General features: G+C 55.1%; 7 protein-coding genes across 7 annotated transcripts; 2 read left to right on the plus strand and 5 right to left on the minus strand.

Moving 5' to 3' along the window:
• Positions 1 to 231: 231 nt before the first annotated feature.
• Positions 232 to 1,997, minus strand: ACRALDRAFT_1034009 (uncharacterized protein; the record flags this gene model as incomplete). Its single annotated transcript, XM_071014962.1, has 2 exons — positions 232 to 1,648; positions 1,723 to 1,997. The coding sequence occupies 2 exons, from the start codon at positions 1,995 to 1,997 to the stop codon at positions 232 to 234; spliced, it is 1,692 nt and encodes a 563-aa protein (XP_070875245.1).
• Positions 1,998 to 3,239: 1,242 nt separating this feature from the next.
• Positions 3,240 to 5,649, minus strand: ACRALDRAFT_1063774 (uncharacterized protein; the record flags this gene model as incomplete). Its single annotated transcript, XM_071016855.1, has 3 exons — positions 3,240 to 4,201; positions 4,274 to 4,597; positions 4,713 to 5,649. 3 exons carry the CDS (start codon positions 5,647 to 5,649, stop codon positions 3,240 to 3,242), a joined length of 2,223 nt encoding a protein of 740 aa, XP_070875246.1.
• Positions 5,650 to 7,464: 1,815 nt separating this feature from the next.
• On the minus strand, positions 7,465 to 7,966 carry ACRALDRAFT_1093754 (uncharacterized protein; the record flags this gene model as incomplete). The annotated part of the gene is made up of 4 exons (XM_071019694.1): positions 7,765 to 7,966; positions 7,656 to 7,693; positions 7,579 to 7,623; positions 7,465 to 7,537 (listed from the first exon to the last, which is right to left on the minus strand). The coding sequence occupies exons 1-4, from the start codon at positions 7,831 to 7,833 to the stop codon at positions 7,465 to 7,467; spliced, it is 225 nt and encodes a 74-aa protein (XP_070875247.1). The 5' UTR covers positions 7,834 to 7,966.
• On the plus strand, positions 7,930 to 9,329 carry ACRALDRAFT_210585 (uncharacterized protein; the record flags this gene model as incomplete). Its single annotated transcript, XM_071023273.1, has 12 exons — positions 7,930 to 8,025; positions 8,052 to 8,093; positions 8,136 to 8,156; positions 8,205 to 8,344; positions 8,374 to 8,475; positions 8,520 to 8,607; positions 8,641 to 8,713; positions 8,755 to 8,789; positions 8,823 to 8,917; positions 8,992 to 9,174; positions 9,210 to 9,233; positions 9,302 to 9,329. The coding sequence occupies 12 exons, from the start codon at positions 7,930 to 7,932 to the stop codon at positions 9,327 to 9,329; spliced, it is 927 nt and encodes a 308-aa protein (XP_070875248.1).
• A 120-nt stretch (positions 9,330 to 9,449) lies between these two features.
• On the plus strand, positions 9,450 to 9,846 carry ACRALDRAFT_1093753 (uncharacterized protein; the record flags this gene model as incomplete). Its single annotated transcript, XM_071019693.1, has 4 exons — positions 9,450 to 9,454; positions 9,487 to 9,504; positions 9,565 to 9,668; positions 9,701 to 9,846. The coding sequence occupies 4 exons, from the start codon at positions 9,450 to 9,452 to the stop codon at positions 9,844 to 9,846; spliced, it is 273 nt and encodes a 90-aa protein (XP_070875249.1).
• On the minus strand, positions 9,814 to 13,433 carry ACRALDRAFT_1081828 (uncharacterized protein). Its single transcript, XM_071019222.1, has one exon. It carries the CDS (start codon positions 13,210 to 13,212, stop codon positions 10,444 to 10,446), a length of 2,769 nt encoding a protein of 922 aa, XP_070875250.1. The 5' UTR covers positions 13,213 to 13,433; the 3' UTR covers positions 9,814 to 10,443.
• Positions 13,434 to 13,744: 311 nt separating this feature from the next.
• On the minus strand, positions 13,745 to 16,055 carry ACRALDRAFT_210582 (uncharacterized protein; the record flags this gene model as incomplete). Its single annotated transcript, XM_071023272.1, has 13 exons — positions 13,745 to 13,917; positions 13,960 to 14,045; positions 14,084 to 14,116; positions 14,153 to 14,266; positions 14,293 to 14,527; positions 14,557 to 14,588; positions 14,618 to 14,654; positions 14,687 to 14,931; positions 14,982 to 15,050; positions 15,147 to 15,284; positions 15,500 to 15,851; positions 15,881 to 15,924; positions 16,021 to 16,055. 13 exons carry the CDS (start codon positions 16,053 to 16,055, stop codon positions 13,745 to 13,747), a joined length of 1,593 nt encoding a protein of 530 aa, XP_070875251.1.
• Between the last annotated feature and the right edge of the window lie 82 nt (positions 16,056 to 16,137).

Here is a 16,137-nt window from a genome sequence, read left to right on the forward strand (position 1 = left end):
TATATATTTAGGTACCTAATGGTGATACTCTGGGCAACCTCAACGGCCGTCAAGTACAAGTACGAACTAAGCATTGACCCGATATCCTCAGTGAGATATACAGATACGCAAAGCGCAAGTATCACATACTAAGTAAGCCAACTGTTACAACCTCCCAAGTACCTATACATACACGATGCTCCAAACACCTGCTCCACTACCTACCTTCTGCTGTACCATATAAGAACTCCGTCACCACCCGTCAACCACAGTGGCATTCACGTATAACCCCTTGGCCGGCCTCGCCGTAACGCCGCCCTTGATATCCACCTTATCCTCATCATACTCCTCCTCATTCTTCAGGCTAAACTCGAACCGCCCCACCCAACTGGCGAGAATGCAAGCAAACTCGGCCTTGGCGAACCCCTGCCCGATGCAGCTCCGTGGCCCGTGGAGGAAGGTCATGAATGCGTAATTGCTGCTCGCGCCGCCGCTCGCCGTCGCCTTCTCCCCGTTCCCCGCCCCGTTCTCACCAGCCGGCGCCAGCCACCGGTCCGGGTTGAACACACCGGCATCGTCCCCCCACAGCGAGACATCCTTGTTGACGGCCCACGGGCAGAGCATGACGCGGGTGCCCTTGGGGATCCTCTGGCCGTTGATGGTGGTATCGACGGCGGCCTCGCGGAGCGTCATGGGCACGGGGGGGAAGTAGCGCAGGACCTCGGAGCACACGGCCGAGAGGTAGGGCAGGCGGCGGTCGATATCGGTCGCGGTGACAGCGGCGTCGGCGCCCGGAGCGTCGGGCGACGGGAGGTGGGCGCGGACCTCGGCGCGGAGGCGGGACTGCATTTCCGGGTGGAGGCAGAGCAGGTAGACGGCCCAGGTCATGGCGCTCGCGGTGGTCTCGTGGCCGGCGGCGAGGAAGGTCATCATCTGGTCGACGAGGTTCTCGTCGGTGAAGGCGCCGCTCTCGAGGGCGACGGAGAGGATGTCCATGTCGGTGAGCTGGTCCTTGGCGAGCTTGTCCTTCTTCTCGCGGATGAGGTCGCGGCAGGTGGAGCGGATGACGCGGGAGGCCCGCAGGATGTCGTTGTTGCGCTCGACGGGGATCATCCTGACGAGCCGGCCGGGCAAGAAGAGGCTGGCGAGGCCGAGGAGCTGGCCTTGTCGGGAGGGCTTGAAGACGTGCTGGTAGGTGCGGACCAGGGGGTTGTCCGGGTTGCGGATGGCGCCAAAGTCGTGGCCGAGCCCGGCGACGCCGATGATGTCGAGGGTGACGCGGGACGCCCAGGCGCCAACCTCGAGGACGGCTGTGGCGGTGGTGGGAGAATCAGCAGCGTTGGTGGACTCGGCGAGAATGTGCTCCGTCATGGCGCGGACGCCGTCGAGGGATTTGGACCAGAAGACGGGGTAGAGGTCCTTGACGTGGCGGAATGCGAAAGCGGGCATGAGCTTCTTGCGCTGCAGCTTGTGCTCGTCGCCCTCGGCCAGGAGGATGCCGACGCCGAGGATGTTGCCGATGGACCACCGCACGGCGGTGGGCTTGACAAAGTCGTAGTTGCGCGTGACGAGCACCTCGGACAAGGTCTTGGGGGAGGCGACGAGGACGCGCTCCTGGTTGAAGAGGAACTGGTAGCGGATGAGGCCGTCATGGCGCAAGTTGTTGACCCTGGGGGGAGAGGTTAGGATATGAGTTACGCGTGGCGAGTGAGAGGGGGGAAGAGGAGAAAGAAAACGGCATACCAATCTATATGAGGATGTCCGCTGGGCTGGCTTACGATGGTGCGATATTGGCCCATAAGCCAGTGGCCTCCCTCCGGCTCAGGTAATCCGCGCAGGGGGGAGAAGAACTTGGGCCAGAGGAAGACCTTCCAAACAGCCCAGGCGAGGAACGAAAGGGACCAAGTGGTCGTAAAGGTGGCCAGGAAAAACGATTTCGACGGGTGGACATGTTGGGAGGTAAGGAGGACGGCGGTGGCGAGAGAGGTCACGGACATGAAACGCCATGGAAGGCCCATGATGACTGCCAGTCAATGCACAGAAGGGGGATGGAAGTCTGGGGTGGTAGTGGCAGAGTTGAAAGGCAAAGTACACCGTGGATCGTGTTACACTCGGGTGAACGCAGCAAATCGAAGTTTTCTGGGAGGTTCTCGTAAAGGAAGCCTACATGGCGATGACAACGTTGAATGTCGGTGATGACTGGTGAAGCTGTTCTTAAATTAATATGACAGCCAGGCTCCTATCCAACGTAGAGTAGATGACAAGGACAACGAAATGAGAGCGAGAATGGAAAGATCGTGCGCGTAATGGCTAAATGCGGAGTTCGTTCCATGCCGGCCAAGAAAAGCACATGGTTGTCGGAGTTTCGTCTCCTTTGCTAAGGGTCGGAGTTCTGTTGCTCCGACTCGGAGAGACTCGAGGGCCAACTTGGCTGCTGACCTTGGTTTTGACGAGCGGGAATCAAGGTATCGAGAAAGTCTCTTTTTCCTTTCTTATTCCCCGAGGCCAGACCCTGCCGACTTGGTCCTTCATCGTGATCAGCACATGAGATATTGACGTAGTATGAAAGGAGAAGAAGGAGAAGATCGAGTTTGAGTTTGAGCGAGCAAGAAAATACGCGTCAACGAGATGAGAGTACCGAGTACTTTGCATTACTCCGACCCACCTTATGTAATCTCACGACGGGAATGAAAGAATCATTTTCCCGACGACAGGTATTTTGTACCCTCCCACGGCGACGCACAGCACGAAAGAATGGCAACGATCACCACACAATGATAACCGCGTTCCGGAAAATGACTACATCTCTCGCGCTGCCTGTTACCTGGTATCTGACTCCCGTTTCTCCCGCTTCTTCCCCCTCTTCGGGAGAATCAAAGGTCCTCGAACATCCTCTAGAACCCCATGTTTCTTGTCTACAAAAGAAAGAAACAAACCCAAGGAGTTCCCGGTGTCGAATTCATGAAAAAGAGCCAGGGCCGACAAAGAAAGAAGAAAAGAAAATGAGAAAGAAAAAAAGAGAAAAGAAAAAAGAAAAAAGGGGAAAATAAGAGACGACCGGGGGTGACACCATGCAGATAAAAAAGCAAAGCAGCGCTTCCCCTTTAAGCTGCGCCCCTTAGCCTTGAACGCCTGTCCGGAACATACTGAGTACCAAACCCCCTTCGTCCATGCTGCCGGTCATTCACCCTTCCGTCATGTCGTCCGAGCGGCCTGCCATATATGCCGCCCATCCACCTCGACCCGGTGGCCCATTGGCCTCACCTGCCCCCAAAGTCCGCAAATCGGTGGAACCGCATGGCGGGAGGAGGAGGGGGGGCAGTACTGCCTCCCGGGTCCATCGCCGGTCCGGCCATCGCTGCTCCGGCCAGTGACGGTCCGGGACCATTGGCGCCAAAGGGATTCATCAGCCCTTCTGCGCCGTTTACCGCGCTCGCACCTTGCCCGTCCCCGCTGTTCATGCCGCCTGTCGCCAAATACGGTCTGTTTCCTTCTGTCCGTCCTGCGTCACTTGGCACCATGTTATCTGTTCCGTGGACTGACTCTTCGCCCCCTTGCCTTGTCCCAGGCCCAGCTGGTCCTTGCCCACTTGCCATGGCTGGCCCGGTCGTCGTACCTCTTCCCAAGGCCTGTTCAGATGATGTGCGTAGACTTGCCGCTGCCCCTGCGCTCGTGTTAGCACCTCCCTGGCCGTGATTCCATATTCCCTGCGACAGCGCCAGCTGTTGCGCCAGAGCCTCCTGTTGCGCCAGAGCCTCCTGTTGCGCCAGCGTCTGTTGTTGCGTTCGTGCGGTTTCGGCAGCCCATTCGTCCCATTGCCATGGGGTCTCCGACGAATCGTGACGGGGTCTCTGCCGACGGTGGCTTTGTTCGCCCTCCCATGGCGGCGAACGGCGCTCTTGTGCTTGGTTTCCCGAACCGCTCATGTCCACCAGCGTGCGACGTGGCCCAGTCCGTTGACTGGCCTGGTGAGATGTAGGCCGCCCGGTACTTTCCGGACGCCCCCGAGCAAGCATAGCCTCGCGAATCGAGTTGGGCCGGGATACCACGCGAACTTCCGACGGCAGCTTGGCCCGGCAATAGGGGCAGCTATCCGAATCCTCAAACCATTTCTTAATGCAGTGGTCGCCAAAGACATGTTTGCAGTTGGGTAGTCGGAGAGGCGCCTCGCTGATGCCTTCCGGCGACTCTGTGCCGAAGTCGTTGTAGCAGATGACACACGCTACATTGAATTAGCAAGCAAACTAACTGACGCAAAAGGGGGGGAAAAAAGAAAAGAAAAAAAAAAACGAACTCCTTTCACTTTCCGGCAAGTCCGAAATCGAAACACTCTCCAAAGACCGAAGAGCCGCAGGCGAGGCGACCACCTTTGTACGAATCGACCCTCGAAGAACCTGCGATGCGCGGACGTCGTCGGCATACCTTCGAAGAGCCTGTGATGTGCGGACGTCGTCGGCATACCCAGAATACTCTCCACTGCTCGGCGGCATTTGCGGGGGAGGCTGCGGAGGATGCATGCGCGGGACGGGGACAGTTCGCTGTTGGCGCCTGTGGTTGCCTAGACGGCGACGCTCCGGTATATGTTCGGGCGGCGCGGTAGCCATCGCATGAGGTGGGCCTGATGACGACGGGTCGTTTTGAGAAGTTAGTACAACGTCCCATGGTTTTGATCCCGAACAGATTGCGACTTTGCCAGGGCGGGACAAGAGAAAAGGTAAGGAAAAAGAAATTACCTGAAAGTGATGATACTGCCGCTGCTGCTGCCACTGCTGCTGCTCGGCTCGGTCTGTACGAAGAAGAAAGGGAGATGCCAAACGAGGAAGCGGAGGAAAATGAGTTTTGTTGGGGTGAAATAGAGGCCAGCGGCCTGGCGTCAAAGTGTATTGGCGGGCCCGTCGCCGCCGCCGCCTGGCTCCTGCCACCACTGCCTGGGGGCGGGTTCTGGTTGTGGCTCTGATTGTGGTTGTGGCTCTGGTTGTGGTTCTGGTTTTGGCTTTGGCCGGTATCCGAGTTGACCTGCATGGTCGAACCTTCCGTGGAGGGACCTGCCGAAGTCGGTGCGGGCTGGGAAGGCGTAAGAGCGCCGGGTGCCGGGGAGAAGGAGTAGTGACTTGGGCCGTTCCCAGCTGCTGCTGCCACCAGCCCATTCCCAAGGGAGCTGCTGACGAAGGTATTCGGGGCCGCCGCCTCTGGGTGCGGCTGCACCGGCTGTGGCGCTGGTGGAGGGTGTCTGGCACTCTGTGGTACGAGATTTGGCGGGTTCGGATTCGGATTCGAATTCAAAGTCGGGGGGTTGGCCTGGTACGAATAGTTGTAGTGGCCTTGAAAGGCGTACGGCGTAGAGTGGCTGGATCCGTAGAGCGAGAAGGGAGAGGAAGTCGACGTTTGATGCAGATGTAATAGCGGATGCCCATGGCCGTGTAGCTGGGTGGGCAACCGGTGGTACCCGCTCCAGTCGGCCGAGGCGTGGACGGGATCGTAATGGGCAGAGGAGCGGTTGGAAAACTGCCTCATCGCTGGACATGCCGATTGCTGACCATGATGGACGTTCAGAGATGGGTGTCGTGTGTGAAGACTGGGCAGATTATGCTGTTGTTGGTATTGGGGATGCGGATGCTGAGATGGACGAGGCGGCGAGACACCCGATGGATCCCAATCCATTTCATCCATCTTGGCCCTCCTCGTTCGTGGGATGGCCTTTTTTACGATGAACCAGTGCTGTGGTAATCAAGTGCCGGCTGGACGACGATCATGGGAAGAGAGGGCAGGTCACGTAATGTTGGCACGCAAATGCATAGGTAGGGAGGGAGAGTAGGGTCGCTGGTAAATATCCCAGGTTAGTAGGATGGAAAGATAAAATATTGAAAACGATGGAGTAAAAAAAAGAAAAAGAGGGTGAAAGGTGAAATGATGAAAGGCGAATGGCGAAAGGTGAATGGTGAATGGTGAATGTTTCAAGGTAGGTAGGTAAAGGGTATAGGGTAAAGGGCAAGTGAGGCAGCGCCACGGGAGGTTTGCCCTTGTCCGGAGGTCGACCTACGGGGAAGAGAGAGAAAGATCAATGTTGTGAGAGGGATGAATGGGGATACGTATTCAGAGTATGCACCACTGCACTATCGACGTCCCAACTACTCCCCCTCCTCCTTCCAATAACCGGATACTCTCATCAATGTTCAGAAGCCCCCTCCCCTCATTGTGGTCTCGTGTGACCTCCTCCTCTCGTCATCTATCAGCAGTTTCCGCCCTTTTCCCTTTTCGCTGTCATCGGCCATCTGGGCCCCTGGGGGTCTTTCTCTCCAACCCCACTGGCTGTACACGTATTTCGTATGTACGAAGTAGAGCTGGTCGGTCCTGGACAAGCTAGAATGCGTACTTTGTACATTGTACACGATGCTGATCCCATACCATGGCCCATTTCCATCTCAAACAACTGGAACCAAGCTGAACTCGACGGTCCCTGCGTTGCCTAGCCTATGGCTGCTGCAGCTTCTACCGTTGGGGGGTTGTGACTTTAGGTACCTACTAGACTCAGAACCCCTCATACCTCACTGTTTGAACAAGTCGTCGAAAGTCAATAGATGATATTATTACCCTGACGGTGGCTGCCCGATGCGGAAACGTAGTCATAAAAAGGGTGGATTATGCGACGTGTTTTCTTTCTTCTCCCTGACCGTCTTCGCTGGTCATACTTATTGGTGTACGAATACTAGGTTTATCTCTGCCACTTACGAAGTACGCCTACTGCCATATAATACTGAGTACCTACCTGCACAACCTTACTCGTGTTGGACGGACGCCCTCGGACATGTCCAATGTCCAGCTGACCCCCGTCGGCCGCAGTGATGGAAACTGGACCGGGAACAGTGGAGAAAGGAGGAACGAGCGGAGGTCACTGTACTTGGGGCATGCCTGGACGTCCGGGCGCATTCTTGGTACCGGTACATAGACACCACCAGACCTGCAAAGGTACCTCAACGCCCCGTTCCCAGGTCGCGCGCGCCCTTGGCTTTCAGTGGCAGACGACAAACCGACCACACAAGAAAGTGGGCAGTTTTGCAGTGACCCTTACCCAGTAGGAAAAAAATGCCCAAACTTCAAAGCAAGGATTCACTTGCTAGGCACGCAAACCGCTGGCGATAAATTGATGATACGCAAGACCACCCACTCCCTGGCTTAGAGTTTGCCCGTACCAGCTATGCACCGTTCTCGGCGAACGAGCGAGGTGGCAGTACATCGTCCGTACGAGCTGGGCAGCGATAAGCGGCGGTGGTCTAGCAGTTTCATTCTCAGCAGACGGTAATATGCATCACACGGGAACAGCATGGACACAGAGACGAGAGTCTCAGTTGGGTACGATGGCGAGACGCATTAGGCTTTGGGTTTCTTTTTATTTTACTGTATTCAGTATTTTCTTTAATTCTTGCGGCCATTTTTACACTCGGTGGGAATGGCGGGCTGGTTTCAGCGGGCTCTTTCAGCGGGCTCTTATGATATTGCGAGGAAGAACTTGGTGGCTGGTTTCGGTCGGATGACCTCCCGCTTCTCGGCTCGAGAAAGCCTGCGGTGAATCGGGACGTGACCGGAAAAGAGGCAACAGACAACAGCTGCTGAGCCGAGTGGAGCGGGGCCGAGTCTGGACCTGACCTGTACGAAGTGCAGCGTGCTGTAATCGTAACATGGCGTGGATGTCGGCCCTCAGGGCGCTCTCTGTCCACTGGTCCGGAATACTGAATCGAGGGACCGAAGGGGCGAGGCAGGAAGAGTAGATATAGGATGAAGCAACACGTCAAACACGTCAAGGGGGGTATGATATGTCGGCGTGATATTTCGTAAATGCTGCATATCCATTACCATATGTACAGTGGCTGGCACCCGGATTCGATTCTTGATTGAGCGCCAATTTAGGCGTGCGTGCTATTATATTACTCCCTTGGCCGTGCCCCTGACGGAATGGTACATGACACGGACACATTGCGCACCATTCATCGGCTTACAAGTCTTTCGTCACCTACGGTAGGCAACATTCCTACCATGCCCGACTCGTGCGTTGGCGCGTGGATTGGCTGATGGAGTTTTGCCATTTAGCCATCGAGCATGGCGCATTTCTATTCTTCGTCTTTGCATCTTTACCGTTAGAATTTGACAAATACGAATAGATCAACCCATCTCCGTACTTTGTACACACATTTACATAAGATTTGCCCTTATTCACACAAGGTAAGTAGGTACTTCGTACTTCGTACCTACGTCGAGAGATGGCCCCGCTTTCCATTGTCTCGACCGCGTTATCGCCCTATCTACAAGCTTATCGATTGGCTCCAAATCCCACATGGCATGGTCTTGTCGTCATTCGATCGGGCCCCATGTCCTGATAAACCTGCTGCCACCCCCCAGAAACACACTTTCTCCTGTACGGACCCTCGACGACCCGGAACGTGACTCGAACGCCAACAAGGCAAAGCGGCATCCGTCTCGACTGGCCCCGGTCCGGAAAGAGTGAAATGGGCTTTCCGAGTTCCAGACTGGGCGACTTGGAATAGTATCGCTCGACTGATCCATCTGAATTTTCCTCCACCCGCCCAGCCTGCCGCCATCGCAGACAACCTCGGCGTAAAAGATTCTGCCCCTGTGTTCGATATGACACATCATACACAGTGACAGTGTGCTGCTGTTGCAAACAGCGCGACAACCCGATGCCATCCCGTCAGCGCTGCCAAAAGGGCCAAGGATCCAGGTCGCTAACCGCGTCGGTTTTTCGGAGTCATGAAAAGCAAGCCCAGCACCCTCTTGCCACTATCGCTCACTGCCTGGTTAGGTCTTAGACTTGTCTGGTGCATCCCTAGCCACCCGATCCATACCGGCGGTCCTGGCTACTTTTGATTCATTTGGAATCAATGGGTCTGGACACTGGAAAGAACGCCCATCAGCTTTACTGTCTGTACTGAGTATTCGAACCGAGAACGAATTTCTTCTCTTCTTGCCTCCGAGCACTCTGTGATTCGTTGAATCGAGAAATCTACAGCAAGCCAACAATGGGGCTAGAGCAAGCCCCGTTCCGTTATGTTTTGTCCCTCTTTCGACCTCTTTATTCCGCTCTCCGTTGGTTTGTTTTGGGGTGTATTATTTTCGGCCCCTTGTCAACGGCGCCAACATCCTGGCATCGACTCGCCTTCAGCGCAGCGATGCTTACATGGAGTGAGTACTCACGGCCAGGCAAGTGAAACCGGAAGCCAAGACACCATGTCGGGCCAAGAGTGTTGTAGGACGATCAAAAAAAAAAAAAAAAAAAAAAAAAAAACACAGGCGACTTTCACATCGTCAGCAATTTCATCCAGCCGACAAATGAATAAAAAAAGGGATAATCCAAGAAACTTAGCTTAGGTCCAAACACCTAAGCGAGTCCGCCATGGCTTCTTTTCCCCTCTGTGCCTGTTTCTCAATTGACGCCTAAATACCCACCCGAGAAAAGAATGCGGTGTGGGATTACGCACAAACAACAACCCGGAGATTCCTAAAACACCGCTCGTTTTAGATTCCACAGCTTTGTCTGCTGTGCTAGCTGACCGCCTATGATCTGTCGGGTAGCGTCAGCGCCTCAAGCCTGTGCGCTTGCAGAGTGATTGATGCGTCCCTTTTTTCCCCCCGGGAACCCCAGCCGTCGGGCTCCCCCAACCTTTTTGTTTACCATGGTGAGCAGCGAATGTGAGCCGTGAGCAGTGAGGCGGCGGAAAAGTTGGCTGCCGGACCGCCGTCAGCAAGTCGCCCGTCATCTCACCCCGTATCGTATCACCAGCATGGGAAATGGGAAATGTTGGAAAAGGCAACGTGGTCCGAGACTCCATCTCGCGTCTCGCTCAGCACGAATAAATTGTATACGAAGGAATGAAGTGTTGACATGGAAGGCTGATGCCTTCTCCGCTAATTGGTTCATCGTCGTTCATTTATTCTGATATTTCTTGCCGCCCGCATTCTTTCCCTGCGCGTTAAACTTGTATGCAGTGTCCTTTTCGTTCTGCTCTTTTGACTTTCGCCTTCTACCCGCATAATGACTTGGCTAACATTGGTCTCATTACCTCATTATTGCTGCGTACGAGCGGGTTATCATGCTGTCGTGTCCTTGTCGGTCATAACGACAGTCATGTTGCTGTGTCCTGCCCGACTCGCCAGCCTTGAATGCCTCGTAGCGACATCTCCTAGCTAGACCTCAGATAATGCGAGGCGGGACTAAACTCATACCCTCCCGACATTCAGTCGTCGAGTCTGATGAAAAGCGGAAACTGCCACGCATAGCACACATGTATGCTATTCTCCCCGTAGGCATCGCATATCAAGGGACCTTCTCCCTTTAAACACGGCCGTAGCTATTCGTTTCGCGACCCATCCGCGAACCGCAGTAGAGAGGTTCCTAGGAGAAGCAGACCGTCTGTCGCCGTGCATGACTGCCATCTGAGTTCAGCCTTGCTCTCATTTCTTGGGCAGCCGGTACTTCCCACCGGCGAGCTCCAGCTCCTGGCCTGCAATCTTCTCCGCAAGGAACACCTGCAGCTCCTCGTTTTCCCACGGGAACCCATCGGGGATGAGCATCTTCATCATCATGGCGATTTGCCCCAACGGCATCGCGGGGCTCGAGTTGGTCAACATGCCGACGATGAACTGCCAGTACACCTGCCGCCGTTCCCGTTCCTGCGCATTCAGCCCCGCCCCGCCCTTGCTCTTGCCCGGGGAAGTCGCACTGCGTGCCGGGCTCTCGGCCGGCACCGACGCCCCGCGGGATGCCGCCCCAGCTGCGGCCTCCTGGTCATCATCCTCCAGCCGTTCTAGGACGACGTATGTATCCGGCTCAACTTGGCGGACCACACGCTGGGATTCCCAAAAGCCGAGCGCGAGGCGGATCGTGTCGTCGTCCATCTGCAGCATCTCTTCGAGCTGGGCCACACTCCGCTGCACCGGAGCACCAGACGTGTCCCCCTCCTCTCCTTCTTGGAAAGCGTAGATGACCGCCGCCTCGTACGTCTTGCAATCGGCATGAACGGATCGGTCTTCCAAATCGAGCTGCACGGTAGCTGTGCCGAGATTGTTGAGCCACGTCAGCTTGCGGGACGACTTGAGCTGCTCGTACTCTGCGTCGTAGCGCTGCTGCATCTCCGCAATGGGCCGGGGTAGTAGGAAGTGTTCCCGGTCTAGAGTAGGCCAGAAAAACCGCGAGAGGATCCTGGAATGGTACGAGAGGGCCTCCCCCGCCTTCCGGTCGGGCGAGCCCCAACCGGTGGAGGCCGCCTTGATATTCCTGGCGATGATTGCGTCTAGCCTTCGGGAATCCTGAATGTCCTTCATCATGACATCGCAACTCTGAAGAGCCTGCTCCCCGAACCGCGTCTTCAGGAGGTTAAGAACCTTGATCTCTTGCGGAAATTCCCCCTGCTTGGACAAGAGCCTCTCCGCGATGATGTTCTGGAATTCCTTGATAAAGATGTCCTGAGAACCCAACGCGTTGATGAGGGTGCCGATGACGTCCTCCGTCTTGGGCCGCTTGTAGTTGACGCCGGCATCGACAGGGTCGGGGACCCATTCCATGTCGTCCCAGTCCAGTTCTTCCTCGTCCATGACCGACCGACGTTGCTGCGAGGGGTCATTGAGGAGGACGGCCAGCTCGACCAATTCCCCCCTGCCAGCTCCCGTATCGGCGTCTTCCGGATTAGATAGTAGCCCCGTGACTACAATACGGATGGCGTCATCTCTCTGACAGAGGTATAGCTGAAGGGAATGGACCACCCTGCCCAGCAGCACTTTGGAGTGGTCCAGCGCATGGAAGGTACGGATCATGGAGATGTACACCTGAAGAATGTCCAAGGTGGAACGGCCAGGGTGCAGCAGTCGTTTCTGCAGGGCGGCCGAGAACGTGTCCGTCAGCTGCAGGCGGCGCTGGGGCGTGGTAACCGCGGTCCGCAGGTCTTCCAGGGCGTCCTTGCTCTCGGGCCAATGGAGGACCATGTCGAAGAGCTCATGCATGCGCATCTCCGCTAGCCGCCCGACGGCAATCTCCTTCCAATCTTCGACGTCTGTCCAGGCCACTTCGCAACTCCCCAGGCAGTTGAACAGCTCGACCGCCAGACGCGCGTAGTGGTTTTCCACCCAATCGCAGAGCGACGCTATGCACTGGGATGGCGTGCTGGTCCGCGCCGCGCGTCGAAACGACGTCGAGCGCGCCACGTCCTCGGCCATGCGAGCATGGGCTTCCTTTTGTGCTTGCGTCCACGAGCCGGCAAAGGACGTCTGCACGTATTCGGCCATCAGCGCGTCCATCATTTCGGCAAAGAGGACCTGGAACCTCTCGCCGGCTAGTCCCACGTTATGCAACGCCTCCACCAACTGCCTGAACTCGCGTCTCGCAGTGTCTACCTGCTGTTCTGCCCGGCGTGCATGCGGGACCCGGAACCGAGGAGATGGATAGGGAGGACTGGCGGGAAAAGGCCGCATTTTCAAAAGTACCCTCATTATACGGCCCAGCACATTTCGGAGGGCCGCGAGGAGGGAGGCTGGCATGGCGTTGCTAATGATAGCATGGAGGTCGCGTCGAAACTTGTCCAGGGCCATCTCTGCAGTCGTTTCGTCTAGGCCTCGCGCGATCAAAGAGAGGCCGTAGAGGTACTGTCGATGTGCCGCTTCCAAGGTGCGAATGCTACCCAAGAGACCCTGCGCCTGGTCGGCGTCGGCACCGCAAGCGGAAACCAAGGGCAGGACATGGTGCACGAGGTGTTGGCGCACCTGCTGGGTGTGCCAGGAGAGAAGATCCTCCGTGTGAGCGGCGTGGCGAGCGTACCGCTCTGGGTACAGAACGAGTCTAAGGTTGTCGTAAAAGGAATGATCCGGATCCTGGAATTCTGGGCTTAAGGTGCCGAAAGAATCTTCGGCGGCAACGGACGGAGGCAACTGAATGCGAGACGTGACGACATGCCATGCGCGGTCCCAACGGACCTGATCAGCAACGGAAATGGATGAAGGTGAGAAACCTGCCCCTAGCGACTCGATGTCTTCCAGACCTGACGACTTCTTCTGGCTGATGGGAGAAAACTGCCTAGTCGAAGGAGGGGCCCCGCCGAAAGGCTGCCCTTTCTCGGTGCTTCTCAGCGAGGGCGTCGTGCGAGGAGTAGGCTGCGAGACGTCGGTGTCAAAGACAGACTGGAACACCTTCTGCCTCCGATCTCTCCGCGTAGAAGCGCCAATCGTGATCATGGTTGTAGCGGGGGTGGGAAATCTTCGTCAGTGGCGAGCTGGGTGCGTAGGAAGCATGAGTTGCGCCAGCAAGATTCGTGTCGTGTTTCGCCAAGGACGCGCGCCCGTTGACAGCCCACACGCGCGCCCTACGCCCAAATTATCATGTCGCTGTGCAGAGCGTGAGTGATGATTCGTCGCCTTCTCAAAAGATGGAAAGCCGACTTTACTTTCTCGGTCGCAGTCGAGGTTGTTTACCGCGTATGGGCTGTCGAAATATGGGAAGGAATACGTGAGAAGCGTCACGTGTTGTTAGTCCTCGCTTAGCGCGACCCATCTGTTGGGCGTTTAATTAACCGATTGACGCGCCCGCGGCAACCGTATAAATTTCGTCTTCGTATATGGCCCTCGGAAAAGCTAATCACCGTGACTACCAACGAAGTACAATATAATCTCGCGTTCCGTCTTTATATTAATGCTTTTGGTGTCCCAATTTCGAGACATCAATCAAATACATATTGATTCTTCTACCTTTACTTGATTCTACCATCCTTTACGTCCCATAGTTGATCCGTCCTTGGAAGATCGGCATGCTCGGCCAGTCAACCAACTCCTCGGCTACATCGCTTACTGCTGCCGCGAGCACAAAGAGGCATGCCGCATGTTTCACGATAGCAGGCTGGGCTAGGAGAGCTAGATGCAACTTCGCGTGGAACCAGGACTGTTCTTATGAGGCACAGGTGTCAGGTACACAGGTCGGTCGTGGACGAATTACCTCGTACAGGATCAGATCGTTTCTACACAATCGCGTCGTGTACTTGGAGCCTTCAACCATTCTGCCCACTGGTTGCACTCTAGCGTCAACATAGACAAGGGTTATTCGTTCTGGGACGAGGCGATGACAGTGTCTAGTTTATACAAAATTCTAATGTACTGATATGTCCTACGCCCGCAGCATCACCGATTCACAGCAGCCTTGAAGGACAATGTCGGACATCCGACCAACACAACAAGAAAAGGCATATAGCTCCAAACAGGATCGAAATCTTCCGGGGCACCGTTCTCACAACGGACCCTGCGCGTCACAAAGACATGGAAGACTGTCGGGGCAGTTTCAGAAAACCATGTACAATGCGAAGCCCAATTCCAACGGCAATCATAAAAGCGTATGCCGGGTTATTCAGAATAACGTATTCAATGAGCCGAAAGAGCGCGCAAACGACAGAGTACCATGTCCATACAGTGGCATGGGTGAAAGATTCCCGTCGAGGGCCCACGGAATATGATACGACCAGTATTGGACCGCTGACCAGAGGGAGCAGCAAACATAAAAAAACTGAAGCATCCAATTATGTATAGGGATACAGTTCTGAGCCAGTTCTTCCCGTTCTTCGTTGCTGTAACCTAACCCAAAAAGGCTGGGTACCCTGAGAAGCAGCGTATAAGGTCGGGAAAGTGGTAGACTACGATGTGTGTGATCATGTCCATATGTGACAGAGCGCAGCCGGATTCAGACCGACGTTCTTAGGAGTGGCTAACGGAGAAGGGAAGAACGGGTAGGCGAGAACCAGCAGGACTGCTGCAATGGCGGCCAAAGTTAGGGGTGTAATAGCAGGACGAGGGGGAAACGGGCTGGGAGCTGTAGCAGCCCCATCAACAATTGTAATGGGTGCCATTATGCTCCAGTCTAAGCGTCTGCCTTCATTTGTTTGTAGTGAGGGGTGAGGCGCGAGGGGAGGACTAAAGATAGGTAGAGAAAGAACGAGGAAGAGAGAGTAAGAATAACAAACGCAAGAAGAAGGAAGGAAATGAGGACAAAAGAAAAGAAAAGAAAAGAGAAGAGAACAGAGAATGAATATCTTGCCAGTCATAGGGTGGCTCATATTATACTATTTGTACGGACATATTCCGTAGTATCACCAGTACAGAGCACAGCTTACTTCTATGTTTGAAACGGAAAGTAAAAGGCGTCGTCGACAAACATAGAGGCTTTAGCCACAAAGTGGAAACAGTCCTTCGGCCTCGTGCCCGTCTCTGCTTCAATACCAGCATGACCAAAGAACACCCGTAACTTCGCCTCATGGCTGGGTGTTCTCAAGTTCGAAACCATCCTATAACTTCGGCCTCAAGCTGCCTGTCTTTTCGTCAAGACAAAAATAGAGGCAGGATATTCCAACCATACTCTTTGGATATTCCGACTATCGTTCTGATATACCCACTCTAACTAATCAAATTTATTATCTAACCACTCTATATCTACCTTCGTAAGAGGTACGGCACGTTATATAGCCTCGCAGTAATACAGGACGCAACAACGGCAACAACGGCAACGCTGCCGCTGACGCGACTCCCGACGGCATTTCCACTAACGCCATTCTCCTCGGCCTCGTCGGGACTCTCGGGATAGTCGTCGCTGTTAGAGGGAGAGTCCAATATATAACCACGGATCTCCGCATAGATCCAGTCATGAGCGGGAGTGGAATTCCGCGGGCGGCCGCAGCCATTGACAATCAACTCGTTCTGGGTGCTTATAACGAGCGAATCTGGGGAGAGGAAGATACGGCCGCGGCTCATGATATTCTCGTCCGGGATAGGCATGTCGGCGACACTGTTGTTCAGGGCATAATACAGTGATGAGACAAAACTGTCGAGCAAATGTACTTACAACTCCACGCCAATACCTACCTACCCGGGTTTGGGGGTTTGTAGGTCAAAGCCCGATGGCTGGCCAGACTGTTAACAGCCTTAGAACATCAGTTGGCAGCTATAGATCTCTGGCCTGGTTCTGGTCGGAGGAAATCCTCTACCTACCCCCTCCCGCGTAGGTACCTAGGCAGGCGTAGGTGGGTATATTTGCTCGACATTTGTGTCGACTTACTGTATGTGTATGAGATAGGTACGCAGCATTCGCGCATCGGCCTCGACCAGTTTCTTTTTTTTTTTGGG

This window comes from Sodiomyces alcalophilus, assembly GCF_042370955.1.
Source record: "Sodiomyces alcalophilus JCM 7366 unplaced genomic scaffold ACRALscaffold_4, whole genome shotgun sequence".
Taxonomy (NCBI): Eukaryota; Fungi; Ascomycota; class Sordariomycetes; order Glomerellales; family Plectosphaerellaceae; genus Sodiomyces; species Sodiomyces alcalophilus.